Here is a 16,160-nt window from a genome sequence, read left to right as displayed (position 1 = left end):
GAGGGGAATAAGCTAGCAAAACCTGTAATAGATGGATTTTTGAAGTTTAAAGAGCACAGGCTGTATAATATTATTTTAAGGTGTGTGACTTTTGTTTATGCTGCATTTGTTTAACTCTGTGAAGCTGTGATTCTTTGCCTGCCTAAAACACCTGATGGTCCTAATAAAGAGCCAAACAGCCAATAGCAAGGCAGGAGCAAGGATAGGAGGATCTGGCAGGCAAAGTATAAATAGGAGAAACAGGGCAGGAGAGAGGAGCAGCGAGAGAACATGGAGAGGAGGACATCCAGGACCAGCCACCCAGCCATCCATCCAGTCACAGAGTAAGAAGAAAAGTAAGATATACAGAAGTAAGAAAGATAAGAGCCCAGAGGAGAAAGGTAAATGGGTTAATTATAGTTAAGAAAAGCTAGCTAGAATCAAGACAAGCTAAGGCCGGGCATTCATAACTAGGAGTAAGCCTCTGTGTATGATTTATTTTGGAGTTGGGTTGTGTCCCCCCCCCCGCAAAAGCCAAAAGAGTTAAACCTTACACTACAACAAGCCCTCAGCTGGGAAGGACCCACATGGCTATCCAGCACTATTTGAAAACTTTCCCAAGGATAAGTTTAGGTAACATTCTTATGAAATTTTAGAACCTTCAGCAGAAATAAAAAACTTCACATACTCAGGGGAGATGAGAAAATTGATAACTAGAAGGGTCTGGGCCCTCCCGGGAACAAAATGACAGACTCTAGAGATCCCTCATGGAGGGCCTTACACTCCCTGGGAAATGGAGTGGGGATTGGGTGGGGGGCTGAAGGGGCTGGTGGGGGGCAGGGGAGTGGGCATAGTGGGGTGGGGAGTGGGTGTGGTGGGGAGAGGGATCTGGGACTGACATGCAAAGCAAGCTTGTTTCTAATTTAAATATATAATAAAAAGTGTTAAAAAAAAGGAAAATTGGTAACTAGCAAGGTTTTAATGATTGAACAGTCATGGCACTCTGGTCTTTGCTGCTGCATTCTGAAAGATAACGGTACAGTATTGTTTTTCAGTGTACATTGGTATGACCAGCTGAATGCTGTCATGTGTAAAGAGAAAAGGAATGTCGTTCATTATGCAGAAGCTCAAAGTATATACTGAGTCCTGGTACAGAAAGTTAGGTGATGAGTTCCTACCAAACGAGAGTGAACACAATGGGAGACAGGGCATCTAGGAAACAGGACTCAATCCAGGGAAGAGAAGCTTTGAGACAACAGCTTGTGTGGTCAGTAGCGATTCTAGAGGACAGCCATTCAGATACAGGGGGAGGAGAGTTTTGCAAGAGATGATGTCTAAGGAAATGAAAGGGAAATGCCTGAAACAAATAGCATGGTTAACAGGCTAATGTTTGTGATGCTAAAATTAATCACATTACTCTTTAATTTCCTACCTATAAGAAGTCAAATAAAATGCAGATAAAATGTAGAGTGATTTTTAATCATCTTCAAGAGGGTAAGAAAAGAGACCTTACTTCATGAAAAAAAGGTGTATTATCCCTGCATGCCTCATGAATCTATCCACGAACACTAATTAGATCGTCTGAATAATACAAGTACTTTTTTTATTGTTTCCCAGCTTTTCGAGTAATATAAAATAGTTCATTAGGATCATACATCAGCATGTAAATGTTAAATGTGGGCTACACAGCAAGACTCTGTCTTAAATAATAAAATAGCACACATACATAAGAGTTGATGAGAATTGTAGATTGAGCCATACGAAATTATCTTTGTTCTAAGTAAAAATCTCACGTGAGTTTTTGTGTCAGCTTTCTGTCAATGGAAAAACACAAGAGACGTAAAATAAAGGAGTTATTTATTTTGGCTCACAGAGCATTGTAGAGTGAAGCCTTTTCCTTCCCAGCCACTTTGGTTTTTCCCTACCAGTCACCTGGGCTCTGCCACGTTGTAGTCCCCAAATAACACACAAGACGCTGTATTAATTATGAAGCTGTTGGACTTGCTTGTTTCTTACTGGCTAGCTCTGACTTAAGTATTTACCCCATAATTGTTAATCTATGTATTTCTCTTACCGGAGAAAAGGGTCTGGGCTTCTTACCCCTAAGGCAGCTACATGATGACTCCCTGTGTTTCTCCTACCCAGAGTCCTCCTGGACTCCTAGTCCCACCTATCTTGCTTCCCTGTTGGCCAACAGTGCTTTATTGACATATACACAGGACTTCCCCATCAGAGCATCACCTCAAAGAACATGGAGCAAAGCTCTTCATCTCATGATGTCCAGGAAACAGGATATACCAGGGGCCCTATGTCCCAGCAAAGTGCCCATCCCAAATGGCCTAACTTCCTCCACTAGATCCCATCTCCTAAAGTCTGTCACCTCCCAGTGATGCCATCAGATAAAGACCAAACCACCCAACACATAAATGCTGGGTAGGGGGGGACATTTAAGATCCAAACCACAATAACAAATGAGCCAAGACTGTTTTTAGTTGCTTGTTTTATGTTTGTGACCAATAGGAAGTGTGCATTTGTTAAAAGATAGTTACCACTTAGCACACTTGTTCACAGGTAACTGGAGAAATTGTTCTTAAGTACCAGGGCTTCCATTCAGTAAAATGCTAGCTTAAATTTTATTTTCTAAAACAGAATCATATGTATCCAGGTAGCTCACATCTGCAAACCCAGCATTTGGGAGGCTAAGGCAAGAGAACTATAAATGTTAAGTAAGCCTGGGCCACACAGAAAGATTCTGTCTTAATAAAATAAGGAATTACATGGCTCTCCTTGTTATTTCTAGTGTATAAAAGATACTCAATACAAATTGTTGTGATATGTCTCTTAATAAATACATCTTGAATGGCTTAAGATCAAGTGATTTCCCACATACACTTTTAGTGCTCAATCCTATGCTAATTGTTATATTGACATATGAAAATAAGGGATATTTTTATCATCTCATTTTCAGTCTCAAATACTATATGCTAAAATGACCTATATGGGTGTGTGTATGTATGTATATATACATGTATGTAGTGACTACAGCTATAAAAATTTTATTAATATATAGCAATATATAGTTTATATATACATATATATGTAGTTGTTATAGCTATAAAAATTCCCTTTGAATGTGGGAGGTAATATGTAACAATGAAAATAAGTCTGTAGTCAAAAGCTTATTCTATATATATATTATATATATATATTAGAGAACAAATGTATTTATTTCTGTCTTTTATACCCATGAAGTAATGATGTTGTCCTGAATTGTGATTTAAAAAAATATATAACCATCTAAATACTTAGAATACTTTATATAAGTATGTGAAAGGACCACCCATACTTCATGTAAACAGATTTATAGATTAACATTTTAAAGCATGATTTAACTTTTCTTAGTGTATGTGAGGCTCAGGGATCTATGCGGAACGAGGCAGGAGGATTGTACGAGACAGGGGATGGATGACTGCAAGGAGCCACAGCGGGACTTGTACACACAAGTTCAAGGAGATTATAGCAGCACGCACAAATGACCTTGTCACAGTTCTCAGGTGGCTTATATTGTCAGACCCATTAGTTGCATCATTTCAGGTTGGCACCATAGGCGTGAGCTCTGTTACAACTGCTGTTGTCTTCAGTTTCATAAGTCCAGGTCATTACATATAGATTGTACATAGTTTACAGGGAAATTCTTTTTTAAGCTCCTTAGTTTCACATCAATATCCCGTTTTCTCCACACGCTTACATAATACTTGTGAGTTATCAAGACATGCAGAGATCAGTGAAGACTCTAAAGAATGTGGCTTATTTCATAACTTGGAGCTTGGACAGCATGGTAGGGGTGCCACTGAGTGCAGCTCCTTTTCTGGGCGAAGCCCTGCCCGATTGCAGTTTGGAAACACGTGGGAGTGGTTCCCCGGGCTGCCTGCTCCTGACCTCTGTGCACACCTTGGTCTGCCTCGACCTCGCCCGCACTGAAACCACATTAATCAGATTTTTGACATGCTGTAAAGGGCAAGTCACTGCCGGAGCTCTCAGTGTTCGAAAATTTGGGAAACTCTGCATGTCTAGCTAGCAAAATTTAATTTTTGTATGGGAATATAAATTGTTGTTGAGGTAAGCCCTGTTCATTTGGGGGGGGGGGTAAAAGTCAGAATGAGTCAGTGATATACTTTTGACTGTGCATGTGTGTTTGTTCTTGGTTGTTCTCTCTCTCTCTCTCTCTCTCTCTCTCTCTCTCTCTCTCTCTCTCTCTCTCTCTCTCTCTCTCTCTCTCTCTCTCTCCCTCCCTCCCTCTCCTTCTGTTTGTCTGTAAAAGAAATAGGTCTAGGAAAAACTTGAATATTGCACCTGTTCTTATATGAAATGTAGACTAAACTTTCCACCACAGTCTGTGTGCTACGTCACAAGCTTGCAATCACAATGTAAGTACAGATGCTTCACCTCCTCAGCTCTTTTTAATGCTTGTGTTATAATAGCAAATGTCACACACCAGCTTGTCACCTTGCCTTGCCAAATGTCGGACACTGTTTTAAAGAAGGGCATCTGTCAATTGATTGACAAGTGGAATGTGTGACCTCTACTAAACTTAGAAGTGTTCTTATAAAAGTTTTAAAGTTGTGACAGAGGTGCAAAACTTTTTAAATGCTCTTTGACCATTTTCAGCAAGTTGAAAAACTGGGAGGTTATGGGTTCTCCTGAGACGTTAGCTTTCTGAGAGGCTTCATGGAAAAGCACAAATGTCCCTTCAGATGGCTCAGTTGAACATGCTGCTGCATGTCTCCATGCACATTCGGCAACACTGAAGCATTTCTCCAAAGCCAACCTTTTAATGTTGATCTTTCTTTCCTCTGTTCATGTTCAGGGTTACATGTGTAGCTAAAAGCAAGATAATTTCCCCTAAAATATAAATTTTGAATTATTTTAGGTGCGGTCTTTCAACCCTAATCCTTTTCACCAAGAATGAAGCTATTTAAAAATTAAGATGCCAACAGGTAATTTCTTGTAAGTTCATACTTTTTGTCTATGTGTGAGTTTTATTTAGCAATAAGACAACAAATGTATATTAATATAAAGCTATATTGTCCTCCATGCAAAACCTTCCAAAAATATTAGTTTTAAAACACCTATATAACATAAAACTATTTTGTTTCTTATTTAAATGTTTTGTTTGGTTTTTTGTTGTTTTTACAAAGTGGTAGATTCTAGCTTTCTATCTGGTATCAACTTCTCAAATACTAAGTGAATGAAATCTGAATAAAATTAGATTCAGAGGTAGTAATTCAGGTCAGGTGAGTTTCTTTACTGATAAAACACCAGGTATTTCCGAGAGCGTCTGTAATGCGGTTAAAATCAAAGACATTGATTCCAGTTGTGACAGTCACATTCCATCCCTAATTTTAAAACCTGTTGCCTTTCCTAATTCTGATGGAATAATATTGGCATTTTATTTATTAGCCAAATCACTCCTAAAATACTATATAACGTTGGAAGTTAGATTATTAAGAAGCATGGCATTGTACAGGAAAAGAAAAGGGAGTCTAAAAAAACTAGTTTGGGCCAATTCACTTTCTTTTTAACACTTAGTCTTTGTAGATCTAGTTTTCCCCTCTTTACATTTTATATTTTTTATATGCTTTCCTAGCTGCCATGTGAAGCTGAACATTTTTTTTCTCATTTCCAAAGTAAAAGGAAAATTTAAGCTTTTCAAATTCAGACTGGGCATTTTGAGCTCCTTGCAATTATATCTTAACAGATATCAGTATTCTGGAAGTCATTATATTAGCGGGATTTTTTAATGGCATATTTTTAAATTCCAAATTGAATGCCACATGGAAGTAATGGCATTTTCTTCTTCACAGTAGATGATTCTGGACAGGAACGGGCAGCATGCAATCCTGAAGCAATATGACAGTCTCTTTAAGGAGAAGTTCTCAATTTCCCCGTCATAAAGAGTAGTTGATGAAAGGTCAAAGGGTGAAAGAGAAGGTGGATCAGGAGAAAAAGTAGGGAAAAGAGAAAGCAGAGAATGCCTGGCTCTTTTCTTTGATATTCTGACCGCTTAGGCTGTATCTAAGCAACAGGTTAAGTTTTCGGTTTTCCTTAAGGCCTTACTCTTTACAGCTTCAAGCTATAACTGAAATACCCTTGCAAATCAAACCTTATTAGATTATATTTCTTTGGGTTTTGACATGGATATGTAGGGTTTTTTGTTTTTGTTTTTGTTTTTTTTAGGAATCAGAATCTACTTCACTTATCTAAATCTTTTCCCACTGCAATTTCAGAATTTTAAAAATATATTTGAGACATAAAAAGTAGAGTCAGAATCTACACAAGCTTTGTTCAGGAAGTGTCTATGCCACACTGAATCTCCGAACTGCTCCAGGGACAGGTCCACTTTGTAGCAAGCCCCCCATTACTGTGCTGTAGTCTAACTGTGAAGATTCCTTATTTCTGTTATATAGCTTCTAAATTTATTATTATCTGCAGCCATACCCTTAGGACAGAATGATTTTTCTTTCAAAGGGATAGACAGCCTTGCCTGTGAAATGCAGAATAAGATTGTTTCACTTTGAGAAAAAATAAATCATTCTCTCATAAATGCTGATTAATTCTTAGATGAGACATTCCAATTCTTGGCGGCATCAGAAGAGGTTAACCAGCTTTCTCTATTTCATATGCATGTGTATTGTAGATCACGAGGAGCCCTGTGGCCCCAGCCTCAGGTCATTTTGCCTGAATGGGGGGATTTGTTATGTGATACCTACTATTCCCAGCCCATTCTGTAGGTGAGTGAAATGGACTGGGGGAGAGGGTGATGGCAGTTCTCATCGTTTGACTTGAGTAGGGATTTAAAAGGTAAACAGTGTAAGATGGAGGGGAGTGGGCATGCTCTGTTCTCTTTATGTAGGACAATTATATAATTTCTGGAAGAAAACAAAACAAAGCCTCAGTGTGGTGTTCATTTTCAAAACTGTCTCAGTCCTTATCGACCTAGACAGATTACAAACAGCACGCCGGAGAGAGCCTTCTGAATTGCAGCAGTTTAGGGAAAGCAGTCTGTTCAACACTGCTAGCAAAACATCATGAGAAATCACTAGTATGACAAACCCAAACAAGACATTTTGCTTTAAACTTAGAATACATAAATAACAAAATAACTAACTGCTCTTTAACTTTCTCTTCTAATACATAGTACCTACTGTTTTAAGAGATTTGAAAGACATCATAGGTCATCCTCCAAATTCCAATTATTCATTCAGTTCTTATTTTAAAGTTTTCCATTATGACTTTTTTAAATCTCTCTATATTTTTTCTTTGTTATAATCCCTTAATGTGTAGCTTAATCACATTGTGGTCAGAACATTTGAACCGTTGAGATGTCTGCACTGAATGTTTACAGAGCACTGAAGTCAGACACGAGGGAGCACACCTTTAATCCCAGCACTAGGGAGGTGGAAGCAAGTGGATCTCTATGAGTTCGAGGCCAGACTGGGCTACCACAGTGAGACCCTGTGTCAAAACAACAAAAGGCAGTATTAAGAATACTAGGATTGCCAGGCATTGGTGGTGTACGCCTTTAATTCCAGCACTCAGGAGGCAGAGGCAGGCGGATCGCAGTGAGTTCAAGGCCAGCCTGGTCTATAGAGCAAGTGCCAGGATAGGCTCCAAAATTACATAGAGAAACCCTGTCTCAAAAAAAAAAAAAAAGGAATACCAGGATTTGGAGATTCATTAAAAAGGGAAGGAAGCTTGGTTGCCTCTGCAGCATTTTTACTTAGATAAGTGTATTTTTAGTGCATTTCCAAATAGTTACCCTCAATGAATGAGAATAGTCAGTTTTTCTTGTAAAATACTAAATTTAAAAATGTATCTAGTTTCTTCCTGATTTCCAGTTTTGAACAGTAATTAACAAGTAGCTGAAACCACGCTCTGCGTTTGGGATGGGTAGAGAATGAAGGCTTTGAAGGCTGGTCAGCATATTGTCACTGCAAGAGGTTAGTGGGTTGGTCCTTTCTGGCAGTGAATGAATCATGTAACCAAGAGTTGTTCAGCATCCTGGAGGATGAGGAGTCAGGGCTGCATGGGATGGAAGGACAAGGAAGGCTGAGAGTCAAAGAACAGGGAGTCTTGAGTGTTCAGGAGCATTGAAGGAGAGACATTTTAAATCATGCATTGTTTTATAAGAAAATAAATTGCTTTCCCTGGACTTCAGGACTACATTTCTAATATAGTTCTCATTAACAGACTGAAATACCAACATCCAAGCGTGATAAATTCATTTTCTATCCCTTCCTACTTCCTGTGTCCCCAAGCATCTTGCCATCAAGAAACAGACTCACTTCTAACTGGTCTTGCTGGTTCAGCCAGTTGTCAATTCAGGTTTCTTCTTTGCCCTTAATCTCTTCAGTCCTATCTGTTTTTACCACTGTTCTACTAGCTCAGGCCCCAGGCTTGTCCAACAGAAATAGTCTACAAACTTAAGTCCTGGAGTCCCATTCACATCGCTGTACCAGATAAATCAAGAAAACTGAACAGACCCTTCACCTGCACATCAACTACCTTTGAAGTAAAACATTAATTGTTTGCTTAGCCGTTTACAGTTTGGTACCAAACCTACCTTTGTGACCCTCACTTCATGCTTGGTCAGTGCCTGATCTGGAAGTGCTGTTTCTATTAGATGCACTTTGATTATGTTGCTTACCTTGAATTTTCAACTATTCTGCCTCTTGTTAGGTAGCCACATTCAAAACCCACTCCTATTTTAAGCCACTTTCCCCCCTAATCCTTCCGCCTGCCACAAATCCAAGCTGACTTTTTCTCCATGTGGACTTCTACAGAAACATGTGAAAGTTGTAACTTTATACTTGGGGTCATTTACATACTCAGCACTCTGACTGGAATATAAATAGCCCCATTCCGTATCGCCACCTGTAAATGTATCTTGTATTGACTGAAGGATCCATTATTCATGGTGAGGTTTTCGAAATAGTTTTACCTTTGAACCAGTGATCAGTATTCTGTAGTAAAACAGGTAAGTGAATTAGGGAAAAAAAAAAAAAAGAAAAGAAATACCACAATGAGAAAAAGAAAAGAAATACCACAGTGGTGATGCCTGAATATGCGTTACAGATCTGATACAATCTCTCCCCGCATGCAATGTGGCATTTTCTCCCCTTGTCTGTACTTTTTCTTCATTGAACTTTCTCAGAACACACTCTGGCTTTCTTTATATAATGTATCTAGTCAGTCTTTTAAATAAGTGATTTTAAGCTAACATTTTAATTGAGGGACTGATATGAATTCTTCAGCGTTTCTTGGGCATGGCGCTCACATGGATAGTCTCACTACTCAGGGTGCTGGAGACAGTAGGAGTGCTGCATGGCCAGCCTGGGAGACAACATGAGACTCTGTCTTAAAAAAAGAAAAAATATTTGATGATGGCTAAAATATTTGATGATGGCTAAAACTGGCACTGAAGCCTGGCTCATGGACAGAAGTGGTCAACCTATGCTAGAGGAGGAAGTTGATTCCAAGTGATGGGTGCAGGGTCGTTCATGTCCATTCGTCCAAGCTTCTTATTTCCCTGATAGCCTTCCTCCGTGTTTATCTGTTTGGTTTGTCAATAACTAAGGAGCTACACCAAAAGTTCCTTCTGTCATTTTGAATCTTCAGTGTGGTTTCTGCTAATTTTTTGCTTAAAATATTTTGAAGTAATATTATTCAGCCCATGTAAATATATAATGGGTTGCTTTCTGGTAAAATTTCCTTCTTACCATTATATGATAGTGGCCTTCTTCATCCCCAATAATGCTTTCTATCTTCACACATCTCATTGACATTAGAGTGGCTAGCCAGTTGTCCCTTGTTGAGGATTTGACTAAGTAGAATTTTTAGATATGTCTGTAAATATACAAAGTAAGCTTTAAAAATATCATAAATGTTAAAAAAATCCTAAATGTTTTTATATCTAAAATGTTTTCCATTTTATTAAGAGTTAAACAAATTTTGTCTCTCTGGTTTTATTACTGAATTTTAAAATCAACTTTTAACCGTCTTCCCTTATGATTTCTACTGTGTTTTAAAGATTCTTTCTGATCTTTTCAGTGTGTTTTGCTTCATTTGTTTTGTAGCAAGATCTCACACTGGCGCAGGCTGCCCTGGAACTCTTATGTAACCCAGGCTGCCCTGAAACTCTTATGTAAGCCATGCTGGCGGGGATTCCGGGCATGTGCCTTTAGTTCTAGGGCCTTGAACTGCGTGTATCAGGATGTGTAACACGTGTGCTGAGCCCTGCTGCTTCCCCTGCTGTCTCCTCTGTCTGTGAGGGACATAGCTTTGCCAGTATCTGGGAAGCCTTCTGCATCCTGTCTAAGCAGACAGAGGGGCTCTGTGTCACACTGACATGAGCCCTGACATGTGAAAAGTTTTAAATTTTTATTAAGCCATAATTAAGTAGTTTTTCTTTGATTGTCATATCTAAGGATTCATTGCCAGACACCCGCCCCCCCCAAGCTTTCCCCTTAGATGTTTACATCTTCTGTTTAGGTCTTTGTTCTATTTTACATTAACTTTGTGTTTGGTATGAGTTACGTGTTTTTGTTGTTGTTTGTTTGTTTGTTTGTTTTGTTTTGTTTTGTTTTTATGTGCCTATGCAGTTTTTCTAGCCTTGTGTGGTGAAAATCTGTCTTTTCCTCATCACGTAGCCTTGCTGACTTGACTATATGTGAGGGGTTATTTCTGGGCTCTGTCATTTTGCTCCATTTGGTCCATAGTCTGCATTTACATTTTTATCATAATTTAATTTTTTTTTTTTTGGTTTTTCGAGACAGGGTTTCTCTGTATTGTTTTGGAGGCTGTCCTGGAGCTCTTTCTGTAGACCAGACTGGCCTTGAACTCACAGAGATCCGCCCGCTTCTGCCTCCCGAGTGCTGGGATTAAAGGTGTGCACCACCAACGCCTGGCTCACAATTTAATTTAGCACATATTTATATGGGGGGAAGTGTGCATGCTATGGCGTGTATGGAGGTTAGAAGACAACTTGGCTCTCTCCACTCTGTGGGATCCAGGAATCAAACTCAGGCTACCTTGCTTGGTGTAAACCAGCCTTACCCACTGAGCAATCCTGCCAGCCCCTATCACAGAATTTTAATATTGTACTTTTATAGTTAGAGTTCTCCAGTTTTCTTTTTCAAGAACATTTTGGTTGATCAACGTATCTTTTTTTTTTTTTTTTTTTTTTTTGGTTTTTTGAGACAGGGTTTCTCTGTGGCTTTGGAGGCTGTCCTGGAACTCGCTCTGTAGACCAGGCTGGCCTCGAACTCACAGAGATCCGCCTGCCTCTGCCTCCCGAGTGTTGGGATTAAAGGCGTGCGCCACCAACGCCCAGCTGATCAACGTATCTTAAAAGTCTCTAAGGATTTTAATATGGGTTTGTTGTTGTGTTGTATAAAGAGACACTCAGTTTTGATTGGATCACCTTGAGCGCTCATACAGCCATTTTATTTATGTATTTATTTTAGACATGGCATGCTATGTAGACCAGGCTGGACTCGAACTCACAGATATCCACCTGCTTCTGCCTCCCCAGTGCTGGGACCAAACGCATGTGCCACCATGCCTGGTCACTTCTTTATTCTATGTCAGACATTATAAGTGGAATCCATAGAGATCATTTAAGGCCTTTGGTGTCACATTCCTTCAGAGAGATCTACACATGCTCCTGGCAGGGAGCAACAGCAATAATAGGTTGACTGCTTGGTGGCCGGGACTCTTTGCAGCGAGGCTTCAGCTCTCTGTGGACACTTTCATCTGGTTTACCATTATGTCAAAGATAAATGTTGGAATTTTCCACTTCCAGAAAAAGAGCAAAGGTCCATAGGCCTTTAAATGAGATGGAATCTTTAGACCACATGAGGAAAACTGACACCTTAAAGTTGAAGATTTCTGATCCCTGGACATGTTACACACCCTAATTAAGTCTTCATCAGTAAAACCTGTTTTAGAGTGTTGTTGTGATATTGTTGCATATATGTCTTCTATTCCTAAAATAGGTATTTGATAATTTTTGCTTGGTATTTAAATGGCATTTAAATTTTCACTTTTAAGTATTTTGTTTTTTCAAGACAGGATTTTTCATTGTAGCTCTGGCTGTCCTGGAACTCGTTCTGGTGTACAAAGCTACACAGAGAAATCCTGACTCGAAAAACAAAAAAAAAAAAAGGAGTATAAATTTAGATCTATATCCATATAATGTATAAAACCCAACTATTACCAGGCATTGGTGGTGCACGCCTTTAATCCCAACACTCGGGAGGCAGAGGCAGGTGGATCTCTGTGAGTTCGAGGCCATCCTGGTCCACAGAGTGAGTTCCAGGACAGCCTCCAAGCTGTCCAAGAGAAACCCTGTCTTGAAAAAACCAAAAAAAAAAAAAAAAAGGTAAATTCCTTATAACTGCAGACCAAGAAGGATGTTTCATAGTCTGACTGAAACTCTAAGGGCTTTAAGAAATAACAGAATTTGACCTCAATAAAACAAAATGACCACATGAAACTCACTGAGATCCGCCTGCCTCTGCCTCCCAAGTGCTGGTATTAAAGGTGTGAGCCCTTCCTCTAAATTTACATTCTTTAAAATGTTTGCTTAGTGTGTTCTTCCTGCACTCAAGATATTCAAACAACAGAAAGGTATTCCCCTCAGCTCTAGAGGTTAGTATGGCCAAGATCAAAAAATTGGCTCTTGGCACCCTCATGGGAGCCTATGCTAGCTTGCTCTGAGTATGAAGCACACAGTGGGGACTAAGTTTGAGCACACATTTTGGAGCAAACAGATTGAAACCACAAGCAACTCTGTCCTCCCAGCATTATTCCTCTGGCTGTCAGTTTCCATGAGCATGCTGGCAGGACAGGACCTGCATCTACTCTCCATTTCTGTGCCGGTAACCACCTCCCTTAGCTGTTGAAGTATTATAGTAGTTTAATATATAATGAGTCTGGTCTTTGTCCACTGCCCATAGATGTCCTTGCTTTTTTATTTTTCCATACAAACTTTAAAATTCACTCATCCATTCAGAAGAGATAGAGCATGTTACTTGGGTTTCATTTTAATTGCATTAATTTTACGTAAGGAGAATTTGTAACCCTGAAGCTTCTCACCCAAGATTGAGACAGGTGTTTCTGTTTGTTCAAAGAGTCTCTCATATACTTCAGGAATGTCCTCAGCATGATACAAATGTTTTGAACATTCCCGAAGGGAGTTTATTCCGTATAGTTTATGTTTTATTATTAAAAGCAGTTTTCTCTATGAATTTAAGTCATGAATTATTTCTATGTTTAGGACCCTCCTGGGTCTTTCTCACTCAGATAAAAGCCAGTGGCCTGTAAAGCCCCAAGGACACAGCTTCCTGCTGCCCTCTGGCCTCTGGTCTTACTCTTGACTCCTTACCCATCTCTTGGGCCACAACAGCCTCCCTGCTGCTCCCTGTGCTGGGAGGGCTCTGAGTTCAGATGCCGCCCATCTATCTTTTCCTTCTCTGCCACCTGCTTTCTCTGTGATTTCTTCGAGGACAACCCCTTACATCATATTTTTATCACCCTCTCCGTGGAAACTGATACCCATTTTCCTGCTCCTACTCTTTTCGCCACACCTCTCACCCTCTGCTGATAAACTTCATAATATTGATTTATTTTTAGCTGGGCGGTGGTGGCGCACGCCTTTAATACCAGCACCCGGGAGGCAGAGGCAGGCGGATCTCTGAGTTCAAGGCCGGGCTGCACTGACAGCCTCCAAAACAAAACAGAGAAACCCTGTCTCGTAAAACCAAAAAAAAAAAAAAATATATATATATATATGCATATATATTGATTTATTTGCTATTTTCTAACTCCCTTGGGTGGGATGTAAGTTCCATAAAAAACTTGTTTTTATCTTTTTTTTTAATTTTTATTTTTAAGTTTAAATTTAGATTTTTTTCATTCCATATAGAACAGGTGTAGAATAGTTATTGAGTAAGATGTCCTTTGTTGAAGTCTTTTATTGTTTGTAAAGTTTCTGATAGTTGTTGAGTTCTCATCATATAGGAGCAAAATTAACAGTGTGCTGGGAAACTCACCCAAGATTTCTATCCTTCATGATGGGATATATACATGAAAGATGCTCTACAGGTAGAATTTACCATTTTCTGTTCTATGTGCTGTAGCAGAGGCTCTTAATGTCTGGTATAGACTCATCTGCTCCTCTTCATTCTTAGTCTTGCTTGCAGTTAGGTTGGGTCCATGTGACAGATCCTTACAGTGGTTATGAACAAAAGGGATGGCAGCCACTGGCAAGTCTGGCACCTAAGCCATCTCCTGAAACACTCCAATTCTTGCTAGTCCTTCCCATAACCCAAGAGCCATATTTTCCAGGAAGCAGAGCCAAGCTGAGAAAATAGCCAGGTTGGCATTGAGCATTAGACTGTAGAGTGAATGGGAAAACACTTGCCGCATTAACCATTAGTATTTGAGTTTCCTACAAGGCAACAAGAAGCAACTTAAGGAAGTGCATTGGTTTGCTGCTGCTGTAATGAACACACTACCAAAAGTAACACGAGGAGGAAAGGGTTTATCTGATTCACACTGGTGCGTCTTGGTCCATCATACAGGGAAACTGGGCCAGCAGCTCAAGTCAGGAATTGAAACAGACCCTGGAGGAATGCTGCTTAGTAACTCACCTCCTGTGACCCGCTCAGCTACCTTTCTTGCGTAAACCAGCCCTTCCTGTCTAGGGCCTGCACCACTCATGGCAGGTTGGGCCCTCCCACACCAATTAACCACTGAGGTGACTCCCATGATGTTCACACAAACTAATTTGATGGAGATATGTTCTCAGATTAGCTTCTGTCTTCCCAAGTGATGCTGGGTTAAGTCAAGTTGACAGGTGGAGCTAACTATGACAGGGAGGAAGGGTTTATCTTGGCTTCTAGTTTGTAGGAGCATGAGGCAACTGATCACATTCCATACTTCCTTGGGAGACAGAAATTAATGTTGATGTTCAATTTCTCCTTTCTATTCAGTCTGTGACCACAGCCCACAGTCAAGGCAGGGCTTTCCTTTTCAGTCAAACCTTTCTGGAAACACCCTCACAGATATGCCTGGGGGTGTGTTTCCATGGTGATTATAAATCTAGTCAAGTTGACAATAACCATCACAAATATCTTGTGATGTTGTTTGTTTTTAAATTTTCCATGAAGCTGAATTGGTACCAAAAATTTTTAATCGCCTTGCTTTCCACTAGGGATAGATACAAGTGGATAAATTTAACTCATTAAATTTATTTGTGACTTTGTACAAGGATGTTACTAAACTGCTTTCACTCTTATTTAGCTCACAGTTTACTTCTCCCATTAACAAATCAGCTCTTCAGAACATCTCAAACTTTTTTTAGTCTAATAGAGTATGAAATTGGGAAAATGCTCAAATGGCGGGGAGGGGTAGGGGGACCCTGCAGGAAGGGAAACCTTAAGACTACTGACAGGCAGTGTCCTCTGTTTCACACCTATCTCATTCTTTTTACAAGATATCTCAACCAATATGTGTGAAATGAAACTCCAAATATAGCAGTGATACTGGTGATCAGATGGAAGTGTGCAATACTGATATTTATGGAGCCTCATTATGCAGTTCCCAGAATGCATTTCATTGGAATTTTTTTTGAGTTTTGACTTAGACTGTTTACTTTCACGTTCTGATATAACCATTTCATTTGATTCCCACCAGACTATAAGTAGATAAAATAATAATAAACATACTGAGATCCAGTGCTGTCATTCTGAAGATAAATGATCTAAATAAACAATTAGTCACTTGAACAATAATTTGTTGGGAAGTATTTTGGCACATTTTCTAGTTTTGTGAATGAATGTCTCTTTTTTCTGCATCTAGGGAGATTTATATGCAAGACCATCAGCTAGTTCTCTAAATGAACTAATTAATTTAATTTCCCCAACTTCTCGGTGTACTCCTTCCCCAGAATTTTATCTTTATTCTTTTTTGTCTTATGTGGTTAAGCATTCATATTATGTTAAAAACAAAGCTTAGTTGTGTATAGTGGTATGTGCCTTTAATCCCAGCACATGGGAGGCTGAGGCAGGTGGATATCTCTAAGTTTAAGGCCAGTCTGGTAGTGAGTTCCAGAACAG

General features: G+C 39.5%; 1 protein-coding gene across 7 annotated transcripts in view; it reads left to right on the top strand.

The window, feature by feature from the left end:
- Positions 1-355: 355 nt before the first annotated feature.
- Positions 356-16,160, top strand: part of Nrg4 (neuregulin 4) — a 69,941-nt gene continuing 54,136 nt past the window's right edge. The window contains exons 1-3 of one of the 7 annotated variants that reach the window (XM_021226842.2): positions 356-380; positions 4,910-4,976; positions 6,677-6,770. In XM_021226842.2, coding sequence (XP_021082501.1) covers positions 4,967-4,976; positions 6,677-6,770 — 104 coding nt within the window. In that variant the 5' untranslated portion in view covers positions 356-380; positions 4,910-4,966. Of the gene's footprint in view, positions 381-3,829; positions 4,099-4,246; positions 4,407-4,909; positions 4,987-6,676; positions 6,771-16,160 lie in introns of those variants that run through there. The other 6 variants (XR_005870291.1, XM_021226841.2, XM_040729895.1 and 3 more) reach the window with 6 other exon arrangements.

The sequence above is a fragment of the Mesocricetus auratus genome, unplaced genomic scaffold (genome assembly GCF_017639785.1).
Source record: "Mesocricetus auratus isolate SY011 unplaced genomic scaffold, BCM_Maur_2.0 Super-Scaffold_100022, whole genome shotgun sequence".
NCBI classification, from domain to species: Eukaryota; Metazoa; Chordata; class Mammalia; order Rodentia; family Cricetidae; genus Mesocricetus; species Mesocricetus auratus.
Note: the sequence above shows the minus strand (reverse complement) of the source record. Positions and strands in the feature narration are given on the sequence as shown.